Source organism: Scyliorhinus torazame, chromosome 14, assembly GCF_047496885.1.
Source record: "Scyliorhinus torazame isolate Kashiwa2021f chromosome 14, sScyTor2.1, whole genome shotgun sequence".
Classification (NCBI taxonomy): Eukaryota; Metazoa; Chordata; class Chondrichthyes; order Carcharhiniformes; family Scyliorhinidae; genus Scyliorhinus; species Scyliorhinus torazame.
The window spans coordinates 208,833,377-208,859,336 of record NC_092720.1 but is presented as its reverse complement, the minus strand read 5'-3'; the positions used below and the strand labels follow the sequence as shown (position 1 = coordinate 208,859,336).

General features: G+C 48.8%; 1 protein-coding gene across 1 annotated transcript in view; it reads left to right on the top strand.

The window, feature by feature from the left end:
• Window positions 1-25,960, top strand: part of LOC140389146 (uncharacterized) — a 125,537-nt gene that overhangs the window by 30,718 nt on the left and 68,859 nt on the right. The window contains exons 7-12 of the mRNA XM_072473304.1: window positions 9,716-10,144; window positions 11,473-11,568; window positions 11,662-11,895; window positions 12,483-12,505; window positions 13,790-13,905; window positions 21,839-22,387. Coding sequence (XP_072329405.1) covers window positions 9,716-10,144; window positions 11,473-11,568; window positions 11,662-11,895; window positions 12,483-12,505; window positions 13,790-13,905; window positions 21,839-22,387 — 1,447 coding nt within the window. The remainder of the gene's footprint in view (window positions 1-9,715; window positions 10,145-11,472; window positions 11,569-11,661; window positions 11,896-12,482; window positions 12,506-13,789; window positions 13,906-21,838; window positions 22,388-25,960) is intronic.

Here is a 25,960-nt window from a genome sequence, read left to right as displayed (position 1 = left end):
AAAACAGGGGATAATAGCCTGACATTAGTAGTGGGGAAAGTTCTAGAATGCATTGTCAAAGATTTTATAGCAGAGCACTGAGAAAGCAGTGGCAAGATCGGATAGAGTCAGCGTGGATTCATGAAGGTGGAATCATGCTTGACGAATCTACTGGAATTCTTTGAGGATGTAACTAGTAGAGTTGACAATGGGGGCGAGAGGGGGCAGTGCAGGTGGTTTATTTGGACTTTCCAAAGGATTTTGACAAAGCCCCGCATAAGAGATTAGCGTGTAAAATTAAAGTGCATAGGATTAGAGTTAGTGTATTGAGATGGATAGAAATTTAATTGGCAGACGGGAAACAAAGAGTAGGAATTAATGGGCCTTTTTCAAATTGGCAGGCAGTGCCGGGTGGGGTACCACAGGGATCGGGGCTGGGACCCCAGCTATTCACAATATATATTAATGATTGAGATAGGAAAAAAATAAGTAATAGCTCCAGATTTGCAGATGACACCAAGTTGGGTGGGAGTGTGAGCTGGGAGGAGACTGCAGAGATCTTCGGTGTGATTTGGACAAGTTGAGTGAGTGTGCAAATGAATGCCTGATGCTGTATAATTTGGAGAAATGTGAGGTTATCCACTTTGGTAGCAAAAACGAGAAGGCAGATTGTCATCTGAATGGCCATAGGTTAGGAGAGGAGAATGTGCAACGAGACCTGGGTGTCGTCGTACACCAGTCATTGAAGGTAGATATGCAGGTAGAGAAGGTGGGAAAGAAAGCAAATGGTATGCTGGTCTTAAAAGCAAGGGGATTCGAGTACAGCAGCCAAGATATCCTGTTGCAATTATACATGGCCTTGTTGAGGCCACAGCTGCAATATTGTGTACAGTTTTGGTCTCCTTATCTGAGGAAGGATGTCCTTGTTATAGAGAAGTGCAGAGACGATGTAACAGACTGATTTCCTAGGATGGCAGGACTGACATATGTGGAGAGATTGAATCAGTTGGATTGTATTTGCTGGAGTTCAGAGGAATGAGGGGGGCTCTCATAGAAACCTAGAAAATTCTAACCAGACTACACAGGATCCATGCAAGAATGATGTTCCTGTAGATGGGTGTGTCTAGGGGGTCAAAATCTGTGGATATTTGATGGGCTATTTAGGTCAGAGATGAGGATAAATATCTTCAACCAGAGAGTGGTAAGTCTGTGGAATTTGTTACCACAGGAAGTAGGTGAGGCCAAAACATGGTATGTTTTCAAGAAGGAGTTAGATATAGCTCTTGTAGTGAAGGGGATCAAAAGATATTGGGCAGCACAGTAGCATTGTGGATAGCACAATTGCTTCACAGCTCGAGGGTCCCAGGTTCGATTCCCGGCTTGGGTCACTGTCTGTGCAGAGTCTGCACATCATCCCCGTGTGTGCGTGGGTTTCCTCCCGGGTGCTCCGGTTTCCTCCCACAGTCCAAAGATGTGCAGGTTAGGTGGATTGGCCATGATAAATTGCCCTTAGTGACCAAAATTGCCCTTAGTGTTGGGATGGTTACTGGGTTATGAGGATAGGGTGGAGGTGTTGACCTTGGGTAGGGTGCTCTTTCCAAGAGCCGGTGCAGACTCGATGGGCCGAATGGCCGCCTTCTGCACTGTAAATTCTATGATATGGGGGAAAGCAGGGTTAGGCTATTGAGTTGGATGATCAGGCATGATTATAATGAATGGTGGAGCAGGCTCAAAGAGCCAAATGGCCTCCTCCTGCTCCTATTTTCTGTGTACTTTGTTTGTCCCACATCATATGGAATCAGGAACGTTGGGGTGCTGTTTGGAGGAGGTATTTAAAATATGTGGGGCCTGGACAGATCAGTTACAACTAGTTTTTTTCCATTGGGGGAAATGCTTCTTTGTAAGGTGATTGACAAAAGAAGCAATGGCTATATGAAGAAAAGTTTAAATGCAGCAAGTGGAATGGTTCTGGAATGCACTAACTGGGGATTTCAGGGAGGGACATTCAATGGGGGCTTTCAAAAAAAGTTGGATAATTATATGGAGGGGGGAAATTTGCAGGAACACCAGGACAACATGGAGTTATTGGACTGTGGGGTGGCATGGTGGTTAGCACTGCTGCCTCACAGCGCCAGGGACCCAGGTTCGATTCTGGCCTCGGGTGACTATCTGTGTGGAGTTTGAACTTTCTCCGGGTGTCTGCATGGGTTTCATCCGGGTGCTCCGGTTTCCTCCCAAAGTCCAAAGGTGTGCGGGTTATGTGAATCAGCCCTGCTAAATTGTGTCCAAAACTAGTTATAGGGGCTAGGGCACCTATATGAACCATCTGTCATTAAAGTCACTTTTACACTTGCGGAAGCTGCCTCTGTGCTCTGTCCGATTCGTTGGAGCGTGAAGTGACCGCCAGTGTGTGCGAGGGGTGATAGGACATTGAGCTCAGGTGAGTGTGTTGTGCCCCCCCCCCCCGGGTCGCTCTCGCCACCCTGCCCCCGGGCAGATGACTGGTCCGTGCGCTGCAGTGCCCAGGCCGCATGCAGGGTGGAGGGTGTTACTGTGGTCATGCGTCCGACATTGCCTAATGATATAGAGCCCGGAGTTCATCGCTGAGCGGGTTGTCATCGTCCTCCATGTCATGCAATAGACCCGCTTCCACTGGCGGTCGTGTGAGCCCTGCCTTTTGTGCTGCAGGTGTATGTGAAATGTAGGGGTGGTGTGCCTGCGGGTGGTTGGTGGTGGGCGGGGTGATGGTGGTGGGGTGGTGCTGTACTGTGCTCCCCATGCCCAGCCAATCCCCAACCCCCCCCCCCCCTCCCCGAGTCTGTGAACTGTGCGGCTATCAACTCGTCCTGTGCCAGCTGGCCCAGCTGGTGTCGGTGGGCAGCCTCCCGTCCCTGTTCAGCCCGTATGTCACGTACATTGCCCCCCCTCCCCCTCTGCAGCCTCCTCATCTGGGGAGGCGTGCCCTTCGTCGTGTTACCCCTCCCCCTCCCCCTTCTCTGCCTCCAGCACATCACCCCTCTGCAGGGCTATATTGTGGAGGACGCAGCATACCACAACGATGCGGCCGACCCTCTCCGATGGGTACTGGAGGGCCCCTCCAGAGTGGTCCAGGCACCTGAAGTGCATCTTCAGCCGCCCAAACCACCTCTCGACCACACCACTGGTTGCTGCATGGGCATCTTTGTAGCGGGTCTCTGCGTCGGTCTGTGGCCTCCGTATGTGCGTCATCATCCACGACCACAACGGGTAGCCCCTATCGCCCAGCAACCAGCCCGCAGCCGGGGGGGGGGGCCTCGAACATGCCGGGGATGGATGGTTGTGCCAATGGTTGTGCCAATATGAACAAGTCATGCACACTGCCCGGGTACTGGGCATAGACGTGCAGGATCTTCAGGTGGTCACTGAACAGGTGCTGGAATGTGGTGACGAGGGGCTTTTAACAGTGATTTCATTTGAAGCCTACTTGTGACAATAAGCGATTTTCATTTTCAAGTTCATGGAGTAGGTCCCCTTCCTGTTCATGAACACGGCCCTGTTATCCGCTGGTGGCCGCATGGCGACGTGCACCCCATTGATCGCCCCCTGTACCAAGGGAACCCTGGCCACGGCAGCCAAGCCTGCTACCCGGGCATCCTGGAGGGCTCAGTCCAGAGGGAACATCGCTCCACGATGTCATACAGGGCGTCTGTCACTGCACGGATGCCTGGGAGATGCCGGACACGTCCCTACCCGGCGACTAGAATGACCCCGTCGCATAGAAATTCAGGACAACCGTCACCTTGACGTCCACAGGGAGAGGGTATCCACCCCCAGCCCCATGCGGTTCCAGGTGTGCCATCCAGTGGCAGATGTGGGCGACGGTTTCCAGGCTCATCCGGAGTCTCCTCGTGCGTGCCCTGTCCGTGAGGTCCCGATATGACATGCGGCGCCAGTAGACACAAGGCCGCATCGGACGTCGCCTTGGCACCTCCTCCTTATCCCCATCCTCATCCTGTCGGGCGGGCGGCCCTCCAGCCTGGTTGGCTGCCACCTCCCTGGCATGTCCCTGCTCCAGCTCCCATAGGGCTACATGCAGGGCAGCGGCCCCCACCACGGCGGCCAACATCGCTGGGCGATGGCCAAACATAATGGTCTGCAGTGGGTGGGAGTAGATGACACATCATCATTCCACATACCCCCCCCTTCGCAACCAGGTGCCATGGGCTGCAAGTTCGCCACTGTTGCCAGCTGGCACCTAGCCAGGCAAACCCCAACACCGCCACGCACTCCCGGCCTTGGCGGGCCTCCGCCACCAACAACCATAACCCCCCCGCCACGGCCGTGCCATCTCTACATCTGTCGTGGCCCCCCTACGCTGACCTCTACCACCTCCTTGGTCGGCCTCAGCCAGCATGACTGGTTGATGCCGTTAAAAAGGTTCTTTGATTTACGCCAGCGTGACCTGTGGTCACGTCAGCGGGACGTCGGCCCATCCGGACCGGAGATTTGCAGCAGGCCAAGGGACCAGGCAAGGGACGCGCCAATTCTGGCGATTTTGCGAGCCGCACAGCGTAACTGCCATCGGCGAGGTTTTTCGCGGGTCGGGTTATCGCAGTGCCAGCGGTGGACAGGATCTGAGTGCCCCCCCCGCCGATTCTCCGACCTGGCGCGGCATTGGAGAATCCTGGCCATTACCTTTTTTTTTAAGACATCTGACAATGTCTAACATGAAAACTGCTTTTGAATAGGCACTTGTCCATGTGAAGTCAAGGCAAATAGTATGCAGTAAGTTGGAGATTTAGTTTGAACACAGCCTGCCATTGGGAAATCAGGTGACCTGTGAGGGCAGTTTGATCCTGCGAGGAGCATGATTACTTTAAGGATTTAAGATGGCGCTCACATGCAATCAGATTATTCAAAAATTGCTTTAAATGTTTACGGTTTGCCTCAATACTTACTGCTGCACTATTTTGCTGCTGGAAACATCCAGTTGACCAAGGGGAATGACCCTGGATTTGTGGTGGTCCTAAGAGTCTATATAAGTAAGTTGCAACTGTATCAATACATTTTTCAGATTATGATTTCACAATTGTTTTTGGTTTTCTTCACTAAATTACAATTTGGATCGTTTGATATGAATATTGGCGCACATGCATGCATAAATCAAAGAAAGTAGCAGGATAGGTTGAGAAAGTAGCAGGACAGGTTGAGTGTTTAATGCATCCGGAACATTGAGCTTTATAAATCTAGGCATGGAGCACAAAAACAAGGAAGGTATGGTATAAAACTGGTTCAGTCTCTAATTAGTATGCAGTAAATTCGAGATTTAGTTTGAACACAGCCTGCCATTGGGAAATCAGGTGACCTGTGAGGGCAGTTTGATCCTGCTAGTATAACAGCTGCAGTAAGGCAGTTTGAGGAGTATCTGCCTGCTGAGGTAGTATGGGTTGAAGTCAGAAATAGGAAAGGAGCAGTCACCTTGTTAGGAGTTTTCTATAGGCCCCCCAATAGTAGCAGAGACGTGGAGGAACAGATTGGGGAAACAGATTTTGGAAAGGTGCAGAAGTCACAGGGTAGTAGTCATGGGTGACTTCAACTTCCCAAACATTGAGTGGAAACTCTTTAGATCAAATAGTTTGGATGGGGTGATGTTTGTGCAGTGTGTCCAGGAAGCTTTTCTAACACAGTATGTAGATTGCCTCCCCCCCTCTGGTCGGACAATGTTGGATTTGGTACTTGGTAATGAACCAGGGCAAGTGATAGATTTGTTAGTGGGGGAGCATTTTGGAGATAGTGACCACAATTCTGTGACTTTCACTTTAGTAATGGAGAGGGATAGGTGCGTGCAACAGGACAAGGTTTACAATTGGGGGAAGGGTAAATACGATGTTGTCAGACAAGAATTGAAGTGCATAAGTTGGGAACATAGGCTGGCAGGGAAGGACACAAGTGAAATGTGGAACTTGTTCAAGGAACAGGTGCTACGTGTCCTTGATATGTATGTCCCTGTCAGGCAGGGAAGAGATGGTCGAGTGAGGGAACCATGGTTGACAAGAGAGGTTGAATGTCTTGTTAAGAGGAAAAAGGAGACTTATGCAAGGCTGAGGAAACCAGGTTCCGACAGGGCGCTGGAGGGATACAAGATAGCCAGGAGGGAACTGAAGAAAGGGATTAGGAGAGCTAAGCGAGGGCATGAACAATCTTTGGCGGGTAGGATCAAGGAAAACCCCAAGGCCTTTTACACATGTGAGAAATATGAGAATGATTAGAGCGAGGGTAGGTCCGATCACGGACAGTAGTGGGAGATTGTGTATTGAGTCTGAAGAGATAGGAGAGGTCTTGAACGAGTACTTTTCTTCTGTATTTACAAATGAGAGGGGCCATATTTTTGGAGAGGACAGTGTGAAACAGACTGGTAAGCTCGAGGAAATACTTGTTAGGAAGGAAGATGTGTTGGGCATTTTGAAAAACTTGAGGATAGACAGGTCCCCCGGGCCTGACGGGATATATCCAAGGATTCTATGGGAAAGAAGAGATGAAATTGCAGAGCCGTTGGCAATGATCTTTTTGTCCTCACTGTCAACAGGGGTGGTACCAGGGGATTGGAGAGTGGCGAATGTCGTGCCCCTGTTCAAAAAAGGGACTAGGGATAACCCTGGGAATTACAGGCCAGTTAGTCTTACTTCAGTGGTAGGCAAAGTAATGGCAAGGGTACTGAGGGATAGGATTTCTGAGCATCTGGAAAGGCGCTGCTTGATTAGGGATGGTCAGCACGGATTTGTGAGGGGTAGGTCTTGCCTTACAAATCTTATTGAATTCTTTGAGGAGGTGACCAAACATGTGGATGAAGGTAAAGCAGTGGATGTAGTGTACATGGATTTTAGTAAGGCATTTGATAAGGTTTCCCATGGTAGGCTTATGCAGAAAGTAAGGAGGCATGGGATAGTGGGAAATTTGGCCAGTTGGATAATGAACTGGCTAACCGATAGAAGTCAGAGTTGTGATGGATGGCAAATATTCAGCCTGGATCCCAGTTACCAGTGGCGTACCGCAGGGATCAGTTCTGGGTCCTCTGCTGTTTGTGATTTTCATTAATGATTTGGATGAGGGAGTTGAAGGGTGGGTCAGTAAATTTGCAGATGATACGAAGATTGGTTGAGTTGTGGATAGTGAGGAGGGCTGTTGTTGGCTGCAAAGAGACATAGATAGGATGCAGAGCTGGGCTGAGAAGTGGCAGATGGAGTTTAACCCTGAAAAGTGTGAGGTTGTCCATTTTGGAAGGACAAATATGAATGCGGAATACAGGGTTAACGGTAGAGTTCTTGGCAATGTGGAGGAGCAGAGAGATCTTGGGGTCTATGTTCATACATCTTTGAAAGTTGCCACTCAAGTGGATAGAGCTGTGAAGAAGGCCTATGGTGTGCTAGTGTTCATGAACAGAGGGATTGAATTTAAGAGCCGCGAGGTGATGATGCAGCTGTACAAAACTTTGGTAAGGCCACATTTGGAGTACTGTGTACAGTTCTGGTCACCTCATTTTAGGAAGGATGTGGAAGCTTTGGAAAAGGTGCAAAGAAGATTTACCAGGATGTTGCCTGGAATGGAGAGTAGGTCTTACAAGGAATGGTTGAGTGTGCTAGGCCTTTTCTCATGAGAACGGCGACTTGATAGAGGTTTATAAGATGATCAGGGGAATAGATAGAGTAGACAGTCGGAGACTTTTTCCCCAGGTGGAACAAAGCATTACAAGGGACATAAATTTAAGGTGAATGGTCGAAGATATAGGGGGGGATGTCAGAGGTAGGTTCTTTACCCAGAGAGTAGTGGGGGCATGGAATGCACCGCCTGTGGAAGTAGTTGAGTCGGAAATATTAGGGAGCTTCAAGCAGCTATTGGATAAGTACATGGATTACGGTAGAATGATATAGTGTAGATGAATTTGTTCTTAAGGGCAGCACGGTAGCATTGTGGATAGCACAATTGCTTCACAGCTCCAGGGTCCCAGGTTCGATTCCAGCTTGGGTCACTGTCTGTGCGGAGTCTGCACATCCTCCCCGTGTGTGCGTGGGTTTCCTCCGGGTGCTCCGGTTTCCTCCCACAGTCCAAAGATGTGCAGGTTAGGTGGATTGGCCATGATAAATTGCCCTTCGTGTTCAAAATTGCCCTTAGTGTTGGGATGGTTACTGGGTTATGGGGATAGGGTGGAGGTGTTGACCTTGGGTAGGGTGCTCTTTCCAAGAGCTGGTGCAGACTCAATGGGCCGAATGGCCTCCTTTTGCACTGTAAATTTAATGATAATCTATGATTAATCTAGGACACAGGTTCGGCACAACATCGTGGGCCAAAGTTCTATGTTCTAAAAGGATAGGTGGGGTTACTGGGTTATGGGGTGTCGGTGTGGGCCTAGGTAGGGTGCTCTTTCCAAGTGTCAGTGCATACTCAATGGGCTGACGGCCTCCTCCTGCATTGTAGGGATTCTATTATATGAACGGCTTTTGCAGAAAGCCGGCACAGGCATGATGGGCCGAATGGCCACCTTCCTGCTGTAAACATGCTGGGTCTATGAGCAGGACAGAGGCTGTAAATTCTGTGGAGGAGAACTCACCTCCCGATTCCCTGCATTCTGCCCACCATCCACAGGGCACAAGTCGGGAGTGTGATGTGATGCTGCATCTCCAACAACCCACTCAAACCTCTCCATCATCCAGGACAAAGCAGCCCGCTTGATTGGCACCTCATTCACCCCCTTTAACATGCACTCCCCCCAACCTGGATTCACAGAGGCAGCAGTGTGCACCATGTACATTAAAATACACTGCAGCAACTGACCAAGACTCCGTTAACAGCACCTTCCGAACCCATGATCTCCATCATCTGAGGACATGGGAAGCACAATCATGGGAACATCGCCATCTTCAATTTCCATTCGAAGTCACACAATGTCCTGACATGGAAATATATCTCCTTCCTTCACTGTGATTGGCTCAAAATCCAGTAACTTCCTTCCTGAAAGCAATATGGGTGTACCTATAACACGTGGAATCACAGCATCCCGACAGTGCAGAAGGACCGCCATTCGGCCCGACTCGCCAACGAGCATTCTGCATAGGCCCACTCCCCGCCCTCTCCCCACCACCTCTTGATCCCACCGAATTCTACAGTTGAAGAAATGTGAAATAATTAAAACAAACAGTCCGTTTTCAAAGCACCCCATGGCTTTACGGGGCTTTGTGAAGAGCCGGGTTGATGGAACACGTCTGGAAACGCAAAGCTTCACATAAATAAAACTGTGCCTCACTGGCCCAAGTCCTCTAAATATCTTCTCTGTACCTGTCAACAAAACCAGCTCCTTGATATTTCTGGTCCGTCCTGTTGTAGGCAGAGCGGTACAGTCATCAGCACAATTCAGTTTGGTAATCTGAAGCTTGTTTCACCAGAGGGTTTGTCATCGGCAGCGAGTTCAGACTGGAGACAAATGAATGGAATCTCGATTCCGCCCATCTCCGCCTCCTCCCTCTGTACCTCTCTCCCCAACTGCTATCTTACACTGGACTTCTCCCGCTTCGTCTATCCTAACACCCCATTTGCTTTTTATCCTGCTTCAGGATATTTGGCATGCAAATATCGACGACACATAGATTGGCTTACAAAATTACTGAGTATTACAGGGAATGTCAATCAAGAACTCGCGGAACTGAAGATGTTGAGGAATGCAGTGGAATGCAGTAGCACCCAAAGTTAAACCAGTTTGAATCAGGAAGTGCTGAGTGTGAACATGGCTCTCGTACAGCAGGTCCAGAGTTTGACCCAGGAGACAATTTGTCCCATTTGTCTTGATTTCTTCACTGATCCAGTAATCCTGGATTGTGGACACAACTTCTGCCGCTCCTGTATCTCCCAGTGTTGGGAAAAGAAGGAGATAAACTCTTGTCCGGAATGTAGACAGGAGTTTTCGGAAAGAAACCTCAGGATAAATCGGGCCTTGGGGAATCTGGCCGAGAAAACTCGAAATTTAAAGCTAGATCCGAAAGAGAAGTTCAGTAAACTTCACTGTGAGGAACATCAGGAAGAACTGAAGCTGTTTTGTGAAACTGACAAGAAATTGATCTGTCTGATTTGTAGAGATTCGCGGGAACACAAATCTCACAACTTTCTGCCCATCGTTGAAGCTGTTGAAATCTACAAGGTAATGATGATTTAAGAGTTTTTCGAGGAGGTCACTAAGATGATTGATGCAGGTAGGGCAGTAGATGTTGTCTATATGGACTTCAGTAAGGCCTTTGACAAGGTCCCTCATGGTAGACTAGTACAAAAGGTGAAGTCACACGGGATCAGGGGTGAACTGGCAAGGTGGATACAGAACGGGCTAGGCCATAGAAGGCAGAGGGTAGCAATGGAGGGATGCTTTTCTAATTGGAGGGCTGTGACCAGTGGTGTTCCACAGGGATCAGTGCTGGGACCTTTGCTCTTTGTAGTGTATATATAAATGATTTGGAGGAAAATGTAACTGGTCTGATTAGTAAGTTTGCAGACGACACAAAGGTTGGTGGAATTGCGGATAGCGATGAGGACTGTCTGAGGATACAGCAGGATTTAGATTGTCTGGAGACTTGGGCGGAGAGATGGCAGATGGAGTTTAATCCGGACAAATGTGAGGTAATGCATTTTGGAAGGGCTAATGCAGGTAGGGAATATACAGTGAATGGTAGAACCCTCAAGAGTATTGAAAGTCAAAGAGATCTAGGAGTACAGGTCCACAGGTCATTGAAAGGGGCAACACAGGTGGAGAAGGTAGTCAAGAAGGCATACGGCATGCTTGCCTTCATTGGCCGGGGCATTGAGTATAAGAATTGGCAAGTCATGTTGCAGCTGTATAGAACCTTAGTTAGGCCACACTTGGAGTATAGTGTTCAATTCTGGTCGCCACACTACCAGAAGGATGTGGAGGCTTTAGAGAGGGTGCAGAAGAGATTTACCAGAATGTTGCCTGGTATGGAGGGCATAAGCTATGAGGAGCGATTGAATAAACTCGGTTTGTTCTCACTGGAACGAAGGAGGTTGAGGGGCGACCTGATAGAGGTATACAAAATTATGAAGGGCATAGACAGAGTGGATAGTCAGAGGCTTTTCCCCAGGGTAGAGGGGTCAATTACTAGGGGGCATAGGTTTAAGGTGAGAGGGGCAAGGTTTAGAGTAGATGTACGAGGCAAGTTTTTTACGCAGAGGGTAGTGGGTGCCTGGAACTCACTACCGGAGGAGGTAGTGGAAGCAGGGACGATAGGGACATTCAAGGGGCATCTTGACAAATATATGAATAGGATGGGAATAGAAGGATACGGACCCAGGAAGTGTAGAAGATTGTAGTTTAGTCGGGCAGTATGGTCGGCACGGGCTTGGAGGGCCGAAGGGCCTGTTCCTGTGCTGTACTTTTCTTTGTTCTTTGTCTTAAACCGGCAATTTATCACATTTTCTGCTCTCACACTTTCGTTTTGTGATTTTCTCTCCCAATCCTAGGATCAGCTGAAATCTTCCTTAGATTCTCTCACAGAGAAGAAATCGGAGTTTCTAGAAACAAAACTGAAACAGAAAGGGAAGATTTCTGAAGTTAGGGTAAGGTCTCCCTGTGCTGATTTTCTGGGATCTCGGTTAGTTTTGTTCCCTTTATCGCGGGACATTAATTATGTTTCACATTTCATTTGGTAGGAACAATCGAGCAGTCTGCAGACCCACATCACATCCGAGTTCAGTAAAATGCACCAGATTCTCACTGAGAAAGAGCAGCGTTTACTCAGAGATCTCAGGGAAGAAGAGGAGAGGATTCTGGAAACAATGGAGAAAAACCTTCGAGAGATTCAGGAGAATTTAAATTCTATTGAGGAGAAACTCTCCAAGTTTCAGAAACAGATGGAGCAAAAAGACGAGCTGATATTTTTGAAGGTGAGGGAATATATTGCGGGTCAGTTCAGTGAAACTTCACAGTCACAAAGTAACTGATGAAATAAATATAGAATTTACTATAATTTTTTTTTTAACTTGAAATTATTTCCCTTCCTGAACTAGTTCTGCTTTGGGAAACTGACGGCTCCCACACTGTCTGCAGATTGCCGGGAATATCTGTAACCTCCTGAGAATGAATTTTCTGGATCTTTGTTTTTCGCAAGTTTAATTTTCACCAGGAACTCCCATTGTAATCCAGTTCCAGTTCCATGTTGTGAGTGTGTGGGTGTGTCTGGTACGGTGTGTGAGAGTCACTGTGTCTGTGAGCGGGGCTGATGCTCAGTTCCAGCATGTTGTGAGTGTGTGGGTGTGTCTGGTACGGTGTGTGAGAGTCACTGTGTATGTGAGCGGGGCTGATACTCGGTTCCAGTTTATTTGACTCTCCACAATCTTCCTTCCAAAATCCATCACTTCACACCTCCGTGTGAAATCTCATCTGCTCTGAGTCTGCTCATTTCACCAGCCTGTCTAACTCCTCCTGAAATCTGTTACTGTCATCCTCACTGTTCCTCATTCATTTCTTTCAGGAGGAAGCTTGTCGGAAGAGAAGGTAGGACATGTTCTTTACTGAAACTCTGCAGTTTGATAAAATAATTTAGTCAATTGTTGTTATGGATTTATCTCTTGGTTGTTGTCACAACTTTAAATGGTCGTCCATGGGGCCATGAAAACTCGGCGTATTCTTCACTGGCGAGTATTTTTTAATTACTATCTTTATGGCCGTGATTAAACAGTATTAGAATTTTTAAATATAACTGTTCTACAATATTGTATAAATGCCAAGATGTCAGGTAAATAATACAACCTGGTTCCCAGGCTGGAGCTGATCTCTTGCCTGATGTTGGCTCTTCGTGTCTGTGACCTTCCGATTGACCCTGAGAGAGCCGCACGGTCCATGTATCCAAGGAGTGGGTCACCCATGTCCCTGCATGGAGCCTGAGCAACCCGAGAAAGTCAGACGTTAAAGGGGGAACGGGTTCCAATTTTATTCTATAATATAAACTGTATCTGTATCCTTAACAACCATAACAGCAAAGATCCGTATTTATACAGACCTGGGGCTGGTTTAGCACAGTCGGCGAGAAAGCTGGCTTGTAATGCAGAACAATGCCAGCAGCACGGGTTCAATTCCTGTACCAGCCTCCCCAAACAGGCGCCTGAATGTGGCGACTAGGGGATTTTCACAGTAACTTCATTGACTCCTACTTGTGACAATACGCTATTATTAATAGCGCCGTTAATGTAACATAAAGTCTAAATGAGGTTCACAGGAGTGTTAAAAGGCACAAATTGACGCAGAGACACAGAAGGAAATATTAATCCGGGTGACGGAGGTGGACATCAGAGAGAATGTTTAAGGACGAACAGAGACAGGGAGGGAATTCCAGAGCTCAGGATCTCAGTAGCTGAAGGTCCAGCTCCCAATGGGGGAGTGACTAAAATCAGAGATATTCAAGATGCCAGTAGAGGTGAGCAGAGTCTCGGTGGGTTGTGGGATCAGTTATTAAGGATGAACATTAAGTTCCAGATGTGATCAGCCTTTGTCTTTGTTCTACAAACTTTGTTTTGTAAAACAGCAAGTGGACAGGCTAAATGTTTCTCTTCTCCTGTGATTTGTGATATCCCGGTAACTAATCTGTTATCAGACTGTGAACCTTTTTCAGGACATGGGGGTTTCCATTCTCTGCCTTTGAATTTCCAAGTTATCCCTTTCTCAGTTATAGAAACATGATTAATATTTCACTTTTTCTACATTTTCTCTATCATCAAAAATGCTGAAAACACACGTTCTAAAATTGACTGACCAACTTATTGCAACTTTTTTAACATACAGGATCAGTGATAGTACTCCCACACTCTCAGTATCTGCTGTCGTCCTGTCTATCGGAAGGTTCAAAGGCCCTTTACAGTACACAGCGTGGAGCGAAATGATAAACTCCATTAACCCCGGTAAAACTCTTCTATTCATTTTCCTGACTTTAAATCCAGTTGTGAAGGGACTAAAGGGTCTCCAAGGTCCCAGATTAAATATTCACTTTGCCGGTTGTTAATCCTCGGGAGCCTCTCCATTCTCATATTTTACTCTCTGTGGATTCCTCTGGTGAGTGTCTGAAGCCATCAGCACTGTGTGTCAAAGCAGTGAAGGGATCTGTATAACCAGAGGAATAGAACACCAATCTCAGGATGGGAAACCCAATTTGTCGAGGAGACTGGACTGGTCCCGTCTGTCATTCTGGGGAACATTTTTTATCATTGTTTATCGGGAAGACATTCCGACATTAGAGAGCAAGTGTTAAACGGCAGAGAATCTGGTTGGTGGAATTGGACACCTTCATCAAGAGGAGGGGCTGCAGAAACTGCGAGTCTGCACTGGATAAGGGAGGGAGTGTGGTGATCTTATTGAAATGTTCAAGGTTCAAAACAGAAGGGGGAATGTAAAAATCCACAGGCTTAACACAGTCACAGAGTCCAGATCAAAGTGGGTATAGTTTTAAATCTAGAATAGGGAGTTTGGATTGAGAGAGGTTGATTTTTTGAGTGACTCCATTGATGGAGCAGGAAGTGAACCAGTGAAGCCACTGCTCACTCTGTGAATTTGCTGAGAGGCCCAGTCCATTCTGAGGGCTGATCTTCAGAACAATATCACTGTCCACTTTCCCACGGGGTTGCAGTGTGGGAAGATGTTCTGTGGTTCCTGAGGAGGGGGCAGGAGACAGGAAATCCTCCTCTGACTCCGGTGAGGGTAGTGGGGGTGACATGAATATACAGCGGGGGTGAGAGAGGGAAAAGAGCGGCGAGCAGCAGTAAGAAAAATCTCACCTCCTGGTCACAGAGAAATCAATACACAATCGGGGAAAATGGACCTTGAACTAAAAAACTGCCCTCATTTCCGCAGTGTGACCCAAACACTTCCGAACCAGTGGAATATTGATGAGGAACAGTCACTGTTGTAATGTAGGAAATGAGAAAACCAATTTGTGAACAGCAAGATCCCAGAAACAGCATTGTGAAAATGATGAAGTTTTCTGTTTTGATGTTGTTTGTGGTATAAATATTGGGCAGGACACAGAGAAAATGAACTCCTTACATCATTTCTGATGGAGTTTCGCGTAGCCACTGTCAGCCCAGTGATTAGACCATTCTGCAGACTGTTCCTCTGGGTGGGGCATCACCATCCAGTGGAGGATCAAGAGTGTATTGACTCCCCATCTGAATCAAATCTCTCCAGTTTGTGGAGACAATGAAGCTTCTTCTTGTGTTCAGTGTGGGAACACTGGATGCCTGCAGCTGCTACATAACTGCAGAGGGTTTGGTGACATTAGTAGGAGTTGGGTAGTAAGTACTCTGATTGATTTTTGGCCTCCTCACTGCTCCGTTTACTGTGTAAATCTGGAGGATTCTGAAACAGAATTCACTCCAAATACTTTATATGGAGGATGTCAACAGTAAGGGTTGAGTTTTTGCCTGAAGAATCTGGGTCATTGCCTGGGAGGTAAGATTCGATTTGAACCAGCAAACGGCAGGTCAGAATGACCTTGAAGGTGGATGGTAAGGGAGCAATCCCCACCCTCCCTCCAGCTTTGTCATCAGGGGAAGCGAGGGTCACCTTGTCTACACCGGACAGCCCAGACTTTGTTAGATCTGTGGAAAATCGGGCCTGATAATTCCTATGTTCACCACATCACATTCCCGACTGTCTCCCGCCTGCCCCTGACAGACACCTTGAACATCCGTACTTGCAGACGACAGAGTTGGAGGGATGGTGAGGGGGTGGTGGAGTGGGTGCTGGGGGGGGAAGAGAGAATGGGCGCGAAACGTGAAATTGGTGACCCCAGAAGATATCAAGGAACTCAAATGGGATTACAAAAAGGTGGATGCCTTTGAAACTCCTCTTTGAGGTCCTGGTGCCTGGGGAAGCAGTCAAGTGGAAAATCGAGATGTTGTTCATCCTTAGAGGTGTTCAGAGGGTGAGAGAGACAAAAGGAAATGTCCTGACTCGAGAAAAGCAAATAGAATCTGCTCCTGCTGCTCATGATCGGGGTCAATATCAAGGCGGGTCACCAAGAGGTGAAGAGTCAGCATGACTCACTCTTCGCTGCAGAATCTCCAGGATTATCATTCATTCCAGACTCCGCTCACAGGTTTCATCTTCCACAGGTTCCAGAGAGAGAAAGAGAGAGAGACAGAGAGAGAGAGTGACAGAGAGAGAGAGACAGAGAGAGAGAGACAGGGAGACAGAGACAGGGAGACAGCGACCGGGAGACAGCGAGAGATCTGTGATCAACAGCCTGAAGGAAGAAGTCGGTTCAGTGACATCATCACAGTCTGACGTACTGAGGATCAGCAAATCTTTTTGAGCCAGATTGTGCGACATGAAGCTCACAGATAACATGCCCCCCTCCTGCCCACCCCACCCCCGCCGTCCTTACGATCCTCTGTCACAGACATCTTATATGACACCAGAAAATACACTAATTTGGACCAGTTGACACAAACTGCCAGCTCCTTGAGAGGAAGTGACAGTTCATCAGGTCATTTGTGTTTGACTCTGTGAGACTGGATCAGGCCAGTAAGTGAGAGTTTGATTCTGACTGATAAGATTTTAGAATCCATGAGGAAAGGCTTCCTCACCTTCACCTACAAGTGGAAGGGGAGAGAGAGGATTTAGAAATTGGTGACATTTCACTGCTTAACATGGACAACAGAATTCTGTCCAAGGTCATCAATCGAGTCAAGTCTGCTCTAGAGTTGGTGATCTACTTTGATCAGACCTCTGCTGTATCCGGAAGGCAGATCTCTGATAGCCTTGTGCTCCTCAGGGATACAATCACCTGCATGTGGGTCAGGATGTAGACACCTGCCTCATCAGCTTGGACCAGGAGAAGGCCTTTAACAGAATATCACCCACCCACATGCTCAATATGCTCTCCAAAATGAAGTTTGTGGAGTAAATCTACAAATGGATCCAACTGCTCCCTCCAAACGAAAATACCGCAATTTCAATCAATGTGTTGAAACTGAAAAGTTTTCCAGTTAAATCCGGAGTCAGACAGGGCTGTGTTCTCTCTCCGAACTTGTTCCTGTGCTGTCACCTCCTGTTAAATTCCTTTTCAGAGTTTTAAGCCTCTTTTCAAAATCCCCAATCTCGATCCCTCTGTATTTATAATTGTTCTCTGACCTTACATTCTTCTACAAAGTCTTCCAGAAATGAGCACTTCTGAAATAAATGTCCAATGTTTCTGCACATGGATATTTGAACCACAGCAACCAGATTTTCATCCCGGCCACAGCCCAAAATGGTCCTAATAAATGACACACATAACGGGTATAATACATTATCCCTCCTCATCCCTCTGAACCTCTCTGCAAACATTGACATGGTCAACATCACCACCATTCTCCTCCAAACTCTCTCCTCTATTGTCCGGCTCTGTGGCACTGTCTTTATTTGGTTCCACACTTGCTGATTCTATCACAGCCAGAGTATCTCCAGCAATAGTTTCATTTCTCAGCTCCATACTGCACAGAATGCCCCAGGCCTTGGTCATCCCGATCCATAGCCAAAACCGTTGCCCCCAATTCCTCCACCGTGGATGCCACCCATTCGGTGTTGGTCTGCGTGGCACACATGATCGGCACCATCCCCTGCTCCTGCACGCGGTTGAAGTCCTCCACCTGCGCCTGCAGGTGTTGGATCCTTGCCGACAATCCCTCATGTAGTCTCTGTGACTGCATCGCCACTATCAATGGGACTGTCAGTTCCAGAAGTTCGAGACCGGTCTAGACGGCAGATCGTCTTTGGGATCGACCTGCCCTCTGACCGTCCGCCCCCTCGGGTGCATCCTGCCCCCACCTTCTGTACCGGGTCAACTGTGTGCTGCGCACCAGAGAGTGTCCCAGGAGCCTGTTCACTAACATGGCCAACCGAGGTGAGTGTCTCTGGGATGGTGGAGGGTGTTGGAGATGCTGTGACGGGAAGTCAGTGTCATCCTCCGACCCGAGCTCTGCGGTTTCCGGTCTCGGGTGGAGGGCTGGTGTCCGAGCTGCTCCCATCACTGCTCGGCTCACAGGGGGCTCCGGCTGTGGGACTGGCTGGGGGCAGGGGAAGGACAGATGGACCCGCCCCATCTCCAGCTGGTCCTGCAAGAAACAAGACAAAATGCATGATTCGACTGCGGGCCGGGGTGTGTGGTGGGCATGGAGGATTGCGCAGGGTGAGATTGTGGGTGGGGATAAGGGTCTGGGAGGAGGTGGAGATGGTGCAGGCTGAAGGCGAGGGTGGTATGGGGTGAGGGAGGTGTGGGGTTAGTGTTGGGTGGGGTGGTGTTCACACGTGTCGTAGGGAACCGCAACTCATTGGGTTTCACTTCCTCGCCCGTGGCCGCACTCCACCTCGGACACCGCCCTTTCCTCAGGGCTGCCGGCCACTTCCAGGCCCTCTGCTGTGCCCTGGTGAGGGGCCGCAGGTCTCATGGTTCCCCTCCTGTTTTCCCCCGCTCCCGGCGGTTGTGTGCGGCCTTCTCCTCGGTGGGGGGCGGGGTTAATGCCAGGGGCACAGTGCTGCCTACTCACCGTGGGCACCCTGAGGAGGTTGTGTAGTTTTTTTCTGCACTGCTGGCCGGTCCGGACTATGTTACCCCCGGTGCTGACCGCCTCTGCCACCTGTGCCCAGGCACAATGAACGGTGGCGGCTGGCAGCCTTCTTCCCGGGCCGGGGTACAGGGTCGCCCTAGACACCTCCACGGCGTCCAAGAGGGTCTCGAGCTCTGCGTCCGTGAACCTTGGTGCCGCTCTCCTTACAGCCACCGTGTTGGCTGGGATGGTGTGTGTGGGGGAGAATTGTTTCTGTGCGGCTGCAGCTTGTCAGCCTCCCGAGTGTCAATCACAGACCCGGCGAATCCCACACCGTTTTTCATTCGAATCGATTGTGTTCCACGTGGCGCCGGTGCGAGCCCCTTAATAGTAACAGAAATGCTGCAGGTGTGGCATCGATTTATTTTTCTGTTGTGAAGCCCATGGATTCTCCGTTGGCGTCAACACTTAGGGCGGGATTCTCTGATTGCCCGACGCTGAAATCACATTCGGCGATCAGCCGGAGAAACCGTTTTTACGCTGAAATCGGGGCGGTGATGTCTTTTGGACACTCAGCCCCCTCCAACAACAGCGTCAGCGGAGAGTATGTCGCACGCCATTCGAACAGACTCAGGACATCACCTGAGGCCCTCCCCTAGTGCTCCATCCCCGATGGGCAGACCTGGCAGCATAGCCAAGTGTGCTCACGGTTTTCAGGAACCTCGCGTGGTGGCTGCGGACTGTGTCCAGCACCCCCAGAGTTGGGGGAGGGGGTGGAGCCGTTCCGTTGGCCGGTGGGACTTAGTAGGCAGGGGCTGTGAGGACTGCTGGGGGGCTGGTCCAGGGGTGGCGAGAGGGGTTACAGGGGGACACTATTTGGCAGGCCGGATCTGCACGTGGCCAGCGCCATATTGTATGCCGCGGCTGCCACAGGTCCCCGCTGTGCACATGCACGGGTACGGACCCGTCAATTCTGGATCTGTATCCACCGTGGGCTTTATGTGGCAGCCCATGCTGGGCGGAGCATTGATGTGGGGCGATGCCGGCATTTTGGTCATAAGACCAGACGGTTCCTCCGGACATGGTCTAAAATTTGGAGAATCCAATTCACAGTCTCAGAAATGGAGAATCCCGCACAAGGTTTTTGGTGTGTTACAGTAAAGTTTTCTTGTTAATCATGTTTACCTATTTTTTTTATGTGAGAGTAAAAGATAGCGAGGATTGACTGTTTGTTTTGATGATCCACGAATAGCAAATTACTTCTGGTGGTTTCAAATCCTAGATTTCTATGACTTTATTCTCTCACTTGGTCAACTAGCAAAAAGGTTTTCATGGTCCTGAACCAAAAAATAACCAAAGTTGGGGGTTATTGTTCGGGACTGTAATGAATTTGGGATCTGGTCTGATATCGTGTCAACAGAAACTGCAGAACTGCAAATGGATCTGGCTGTCCTGGTGCAAGATTTACAAAAAGTTAGTCCACAAATACAGCAAGTGATCACGAAAGTAAATGAGATGTTGTTTACTGCAATAAAATCTAAAAATATACAATTGTTGCTGCAGCAATCCAGGGCTTAATGTGATCACATCTGGAGTACTATGTACCATTCTGGTCTCCTTATTTATTAAATTATATAATTACATTAGAAGCAGTTCAGAGAAGGTTCACTCGCCTGATTCCTGGGATGAAGGGGTTATCTTATGATGAAAGGTTGAGCAGGTTGGGCCGATACCCATTGGGGTTTAGGAGAATGAGAGGTGATCTTATTGAAACGTATAAAACACTGAGGTGACTTGAGAGGGTGGATGCTGAGAGGATGTTTCCCTTGTGGAGGAGTCGAGCATGAAGGGACAGTTTAAAATGAGGGATCTGACATTTGAGACAGAGATGAGGAGAATTTGTTTGCTGTCAGAGGGTTGTTAGTGTTTGGGATTCTCTTCCCCAGTGAGCAGTGGTGACTGGGTCAGGAAATATATTCAATCAGATCAGCCCTGATCTTACTGAATGGTGGGGCAGGCTCGAGGGGCCGAATGGCCTCCTCCTGCTCCTAATTCTTGTCATGTAATTTTTGTCTGGTATCTTACAGGCTCGGATTGTGTACAACCTGTGCAGTGACATCGAAACGCTGCTTAGCGGAAATATCACTTCCCACCCGCTCTCTCTCTCTCTCCAGCTCTTTCTCTCCTTCCCTCTGTTCCCTCTCACTCTCTCCACAATCTTGTCTTTCCCCTCCCACTCTCCTTCTCACAATCTCACCTCCCTCTCTCACATTCTCTCTCTCCCCACTGCCCTGCTATCTCACTGTCACTCCTGTAACTCACACTCTGACTGGCTCGGGTCATTCCCTCTTCTCCCCCTTCCTTACCTCCATCTGCACTTTCCCTCTCCCCTGTTCCTCCCAGCCTATTACTCCCACACACGCGCGCTCTCTCTCTCTCTCTCTCTGTTTCATATCCACTCTCCTTACCTCTGCCCTTCCCACAATCTCTCTCTCTCCCTGCCATGCACTCACACTCTGCCCTCTACTCAATCTAACATCTTTCCCTCCCACTCTCTATCTCCTTTTCCCCCTCCCACCCTCTCTCTCAGCCCCTTCCATTCTCTCTTCCACCTAACCACACTCTGTCTTCCATTTCTCTCCTTCCCTCTTCCTTCATCATTCCGCTATACCTCTCCCTCCACCCTCTCTCCCTCCACCCTCCCCTCCTCCCACTCTCTCCCTCCCCCCTCGCAACCCCCCGTCCCTTCACTTTCTTTCTCATCCATTTTGTACATTCTCTCCCCCACTCTCTCTCTTATCCTCCCATTTTCCCTCCCGCCTTCTTACTGTTGCGAACATCCCCTCTCTCTTTTTCACACTCTCCAATTTTTGCATTCATTCCTCTGCACTCTTTCTCTCACCCTCACACTCTCCCTGCTAACCTGCTGTCTCTACTCCTCCACCTCAGTCTCTCACACCCTCCTACACTCCCTGTCACTTCCTGTTCTCCCTGCCACACCCTCTATTTCTCAACCCTCTTCAATCTCTCTGTAATCCGGCTCCCACACTCTCAAACCCTCCAGCTTTCCGTCACCCACTTCTGCCTCACTTTCACTCCATTCTCACACTCCCTCTCTCCTTTCCTTTTCTCTCCCTTCATCCACTCCCTGGCTCTGCTGCCCTGATTTCGCTCCTCTGAATCTGGCCCCTCCCCCTCCCTCACTATCCTCTCCCTCACCTACCCCGTTTACCCCTCTCTACCCCTCTCTCTCTCTTCCCTCCCCCTCCCTCTCTAAATCACTGACTGTGTTATTTTAACTTTCCCCCAGCTCCAGCCTGTCTGACTCTGGATCTGAACACAGCGAATCCCCGGCTCATCCTGTCTGAGGACCGGACCAGTGTGAGACTCGGAGACAAACGGCAGCTGCTCCCTCACACCCCGGAGAGGTTTGATTCCTTGCTCTGTGTCCTGGGATCAGAGGGATTCACATCGGGAAGATATTACTGGGAGGTGGAGGTGGGGAAGAAGACACTGTGGTGGCTGGGAGTGGCCCGAGAGTCAGTGAACAGGAAAGGGGGAATCACCCTGATCCCTGGGTCTGGAATCTGGATTTTGTGGCTGAGTCCCAAAAGTGGTTATTTTGCCTCTACCTCCCCCTCACGGACCACCCTTCCCCTGAGTGTGAATCCCAGGAAGATCGGGGTTTTCCTGGACTATGAGGGGGGGCAGGTGTCATTTTACAATGCGGACAACATGTCCCATCTCCACACTTTCACCCACACTTTCACTGAGAGAATCTTTCCCATCTTCAGTCCGGGATTGAATATTGACGGGAAAAACTGGGCCCCGCTGACAATCTGCGGGATTAAAGATCACTAACAGATCCATCCCATAATTTCACACCATCTCCCTGCCTCCTGCCAGCTGTCAGCTGCTGGGTGTGGGTCTCAGTCACAGGGGGAGCGGATGGTTCAAACGGTTCAACTGCCCAACGCTGTTATTAAACTGGACAAAAAAACAATTTATTTTAAAAAGGTCTCAATTTTTTTCTTGATTAGATCACAGAACATGAAAGCAAAGTGTGTGTTTCATTTTCTGCTTGCTCCACACTCTGCCGTTTTAAAAATGCATCAAGAATTCATTGACCCTGATTCGGAAATTACTGCCCTGGACAAACGAGTGATTTTCACCCTGAAATGAGGCGAATGCTTCCACTGGCCCTTCATCCCTCAGCACCGAGGGTCGGGTTCTGAATGGACAGCGGCATCTCCCTCCTGTTTCAGATGGGAAACCGTGGAGGAGATTATACAGCCCATCCTGTCTGGGCCAGATCTTTGCAAAGCTGTCCAGCTGGTCCTACACTAGCACCACCTTCTGATTGGGTACTGCCACTGCAGCCAGATGAAACAGACCCTTTCATCTCTGTATTCAGGGTGTTGGGGTATCTGGGAGTTCTCTCGTTGATTCACTGTAGTGGTTTACTGGGATAGATACTTAATTAGAAACGTATCTATTATATAAAGCTCCAATGTAATCCACATACACGGTTTAACTTATTCTCCACTTGTGATTCAGTGAGATGCTTTGTTTTATAAATTCCTGTGAAGCATGTTGGGACATTTTATGTTAAATGCACCAGACCAAGTTATTTAGTTGTTTTGTTTTTAGTGTTGTACTTTTTTACCTTTTGTATTAAACAAATAAACACTTATTTGTTCGAGGTTCCCATTGTGGTAGCAAAGTGGAGGTAGTAGTAAAAGTGGGAGAATTAAGAATGGTCATAGATAATGTACCTAATTAAATGAAAAGATAGCCCACGTTAGATTATTACATCCAGTCCTGTTCACCACGCCTGAGGAAGGATGTGAGGGCTCTTGTGAGGGAGCAAATCAGATTTACCCAAATGGTTCCAGAAATGGGAGATTTTAGCTGCAATGTTAGGTGGGAGAAGCTGTGTGGGTTTTTTTGCATGGAGAAAATGAGATTCAGGGTAGAGTTGATGCCTGTGTGCATCATTCTGACAGGTTTTGTTCAGGTCAACAAAAAAAGCTGTTTCTTATATATGATATTGCAATCGCGAACAGCGAGAAATGTAAGGATTGGGCAAAAGATACAGGAGTGATTCCAGGAAGAACACATTATAATGGGAGTGTAAATGATCCACTGCCTATGGTGGTAGTGTGAGTGATGAGTATGGATTTCCAAGGGAAATTGATGGACATTTCAGCAAAATAAACCTTCATAAAAGATTAAAAGCATAAATTCTTCAATCAAAATTTTTTATGAGATAGTGTTGGGACAGGGGGAATAGGACTAATTGAATTTCTCGAGAGAAATCGTGCCTGCACTCAGAGGGCTGAATGGCCTCCTTGTGTGCTATATGACCTAAACAGAACATCAAGCAGAGCCAGCTACATTGCCATGCGAACAGAGACTACAAGATGTAAGAGAGAGTAGGTTCTGGCTCAAGACAGAATGATGTGGGCAGCTATGGCAGGAATTATTGGACCATCAAGGACACAACATGTCAACAATATAAAGGATTCCCCTTCGCATTGCCCCTTTGCACTGCTAACAGCTTCAACCTCAGACAAACTGTTATCAGGGATGGTGTGTCCAAATCTTAAAACCGAGTCTTGTGTGTGTGTTATCCCGATAACTGGACAGTGTGGTGATGTCTGTAAGTTACCTTCTTACCAAAGTGGAGAAGACTTCAAGATGCACTTGGAGGATAAGCCAGGGGTTCAGGTCAGGTGGTGAAGTCACGTGTTACTGCAACTTTCGCTCAAGGTATAAACCGTATAATATAATTTTCAATTAGAAAATGTAACTATTGTTCAAATACGTCATGTCGCACACAGGGGGCAGCATGGTAGCATTGTGGATAGCACAATTGCTTCACAGCTCCAGGGTCCCAGGTTCGTTTCCGGCTTGGGTCACTGTCTGTGCGGAGTCTGCACGTCCCCGTGTGTGCGTGGGTTTCCTCCGGGTGCTCCGGTTTCCTCCCACAGTCCAAAGATGTGCAGGTTAGGTGGATTGGCCATGATAAATTGCCCTTAGTGTTCAAAATTGCCCTTGGTGTTGGGTGGGGCTACTGGGTTATGGGGATAGGGTGGAAGTGTGGGCTTGGGTAGGGTGCTCTTTCCAAGAGCCGGTGTAGAATCGATGGGCCGAATGGCCTCCTTCTGCACTGTAGATTCTATGATTCTATGTTGAATAAAATTGAATCACTGTCACTGATATATCAATGTTGAATCCTGAGGTTTGTTAAAAAGAAAACTTAATAGCCAGCCAAGGATCCATGGGGACATCATCTCAAATTTATTGGACAATGGTTACAATGATTCACTTTAATTCCTATTAAGATGCACACGACCCAACGTGTAAAGTCAAACTCTAAAACACAGTTACTCAGACTCAGTCCCTCCGATCATGTGCCGGACACCAGGCAGCACAGCAGGCAGCAAGACTCCACCACCAGTGCTGGTTCATCACAATCTCTCTCACTCCATCCCAGGAGGTGTCCTGCTCTTGAAGGTCCTCCTTCAGTGTACTTCACCAGGTCTTCCTTGGCTGACCCATTTTCCCTTTCCAATCTGGCCATGTTCATTTGTGCAGCCACTGTGCCTGCCTGGGCCCGATGTCCTGCCCATCCTCGCTCTCCCCTGCACCTTCCCTGTTAGACGAGGCCTGGCTTTCCTCCTCCTTCTCTTGCATGTTGCCCCTCTGCTGCGCGATGTTGTGGAGGACGCAGTAGGCTGGCACGATGCGGGCGACCCTCTCTGCGTCATACTGGAGTGCCCCTCCAGAGCATCCAGGCACCTGAACCACATGCTGACAATGTCAAAGCACCGCTCAATCATGTACTCGGTTGCTGTACGGGTGTCGTTGTAGCGGGTCCCCATATCGGCCTGTGGCCTTCGGATAGATGTCTTCAGCCACGGCCACAGCAGGTAAGCCGTCGCCCAGGAGCCAACTCCTCCAGCCAGGCAGGTGGGGGGCGGGAGGGGGGGCTGTCAACCACTGTCGAGTGTGCCAGGATGAAGGCGCCCTGCATACTGCATGGGTATCAGTCACAGAGGTGAATGATGAGCAGCTGATGGTCACAGAGTAGCTGCATGTTCATTGAGTGGTATCCTCTTTTTGTTGGTGCAGAGCGGCCTGTCATTTGCAGGTACCTGTTTCGGGAAATTCATCGCTTTGATCACCTGCGGGACTGGGAGCATCCTGTCGGTGGTGCTGAACCCACTGCCCGGGCATCCTGGTGGGCTTGGTACTCATTGAAATAAATGTACTGATCCGCCGATGGGCCGTTGGCGGGTGGCGGCTGGGGAGGGGTGTGACAAGAGGTGGGCTAGGGGGAGTGTGGGGCCACCCATCTGGCCGGTGTCCCTCTGCAGAATCAGGGGCCAAGGTGGGTGGTCAGTGTGTGCGCAGACAGATGGCCAAG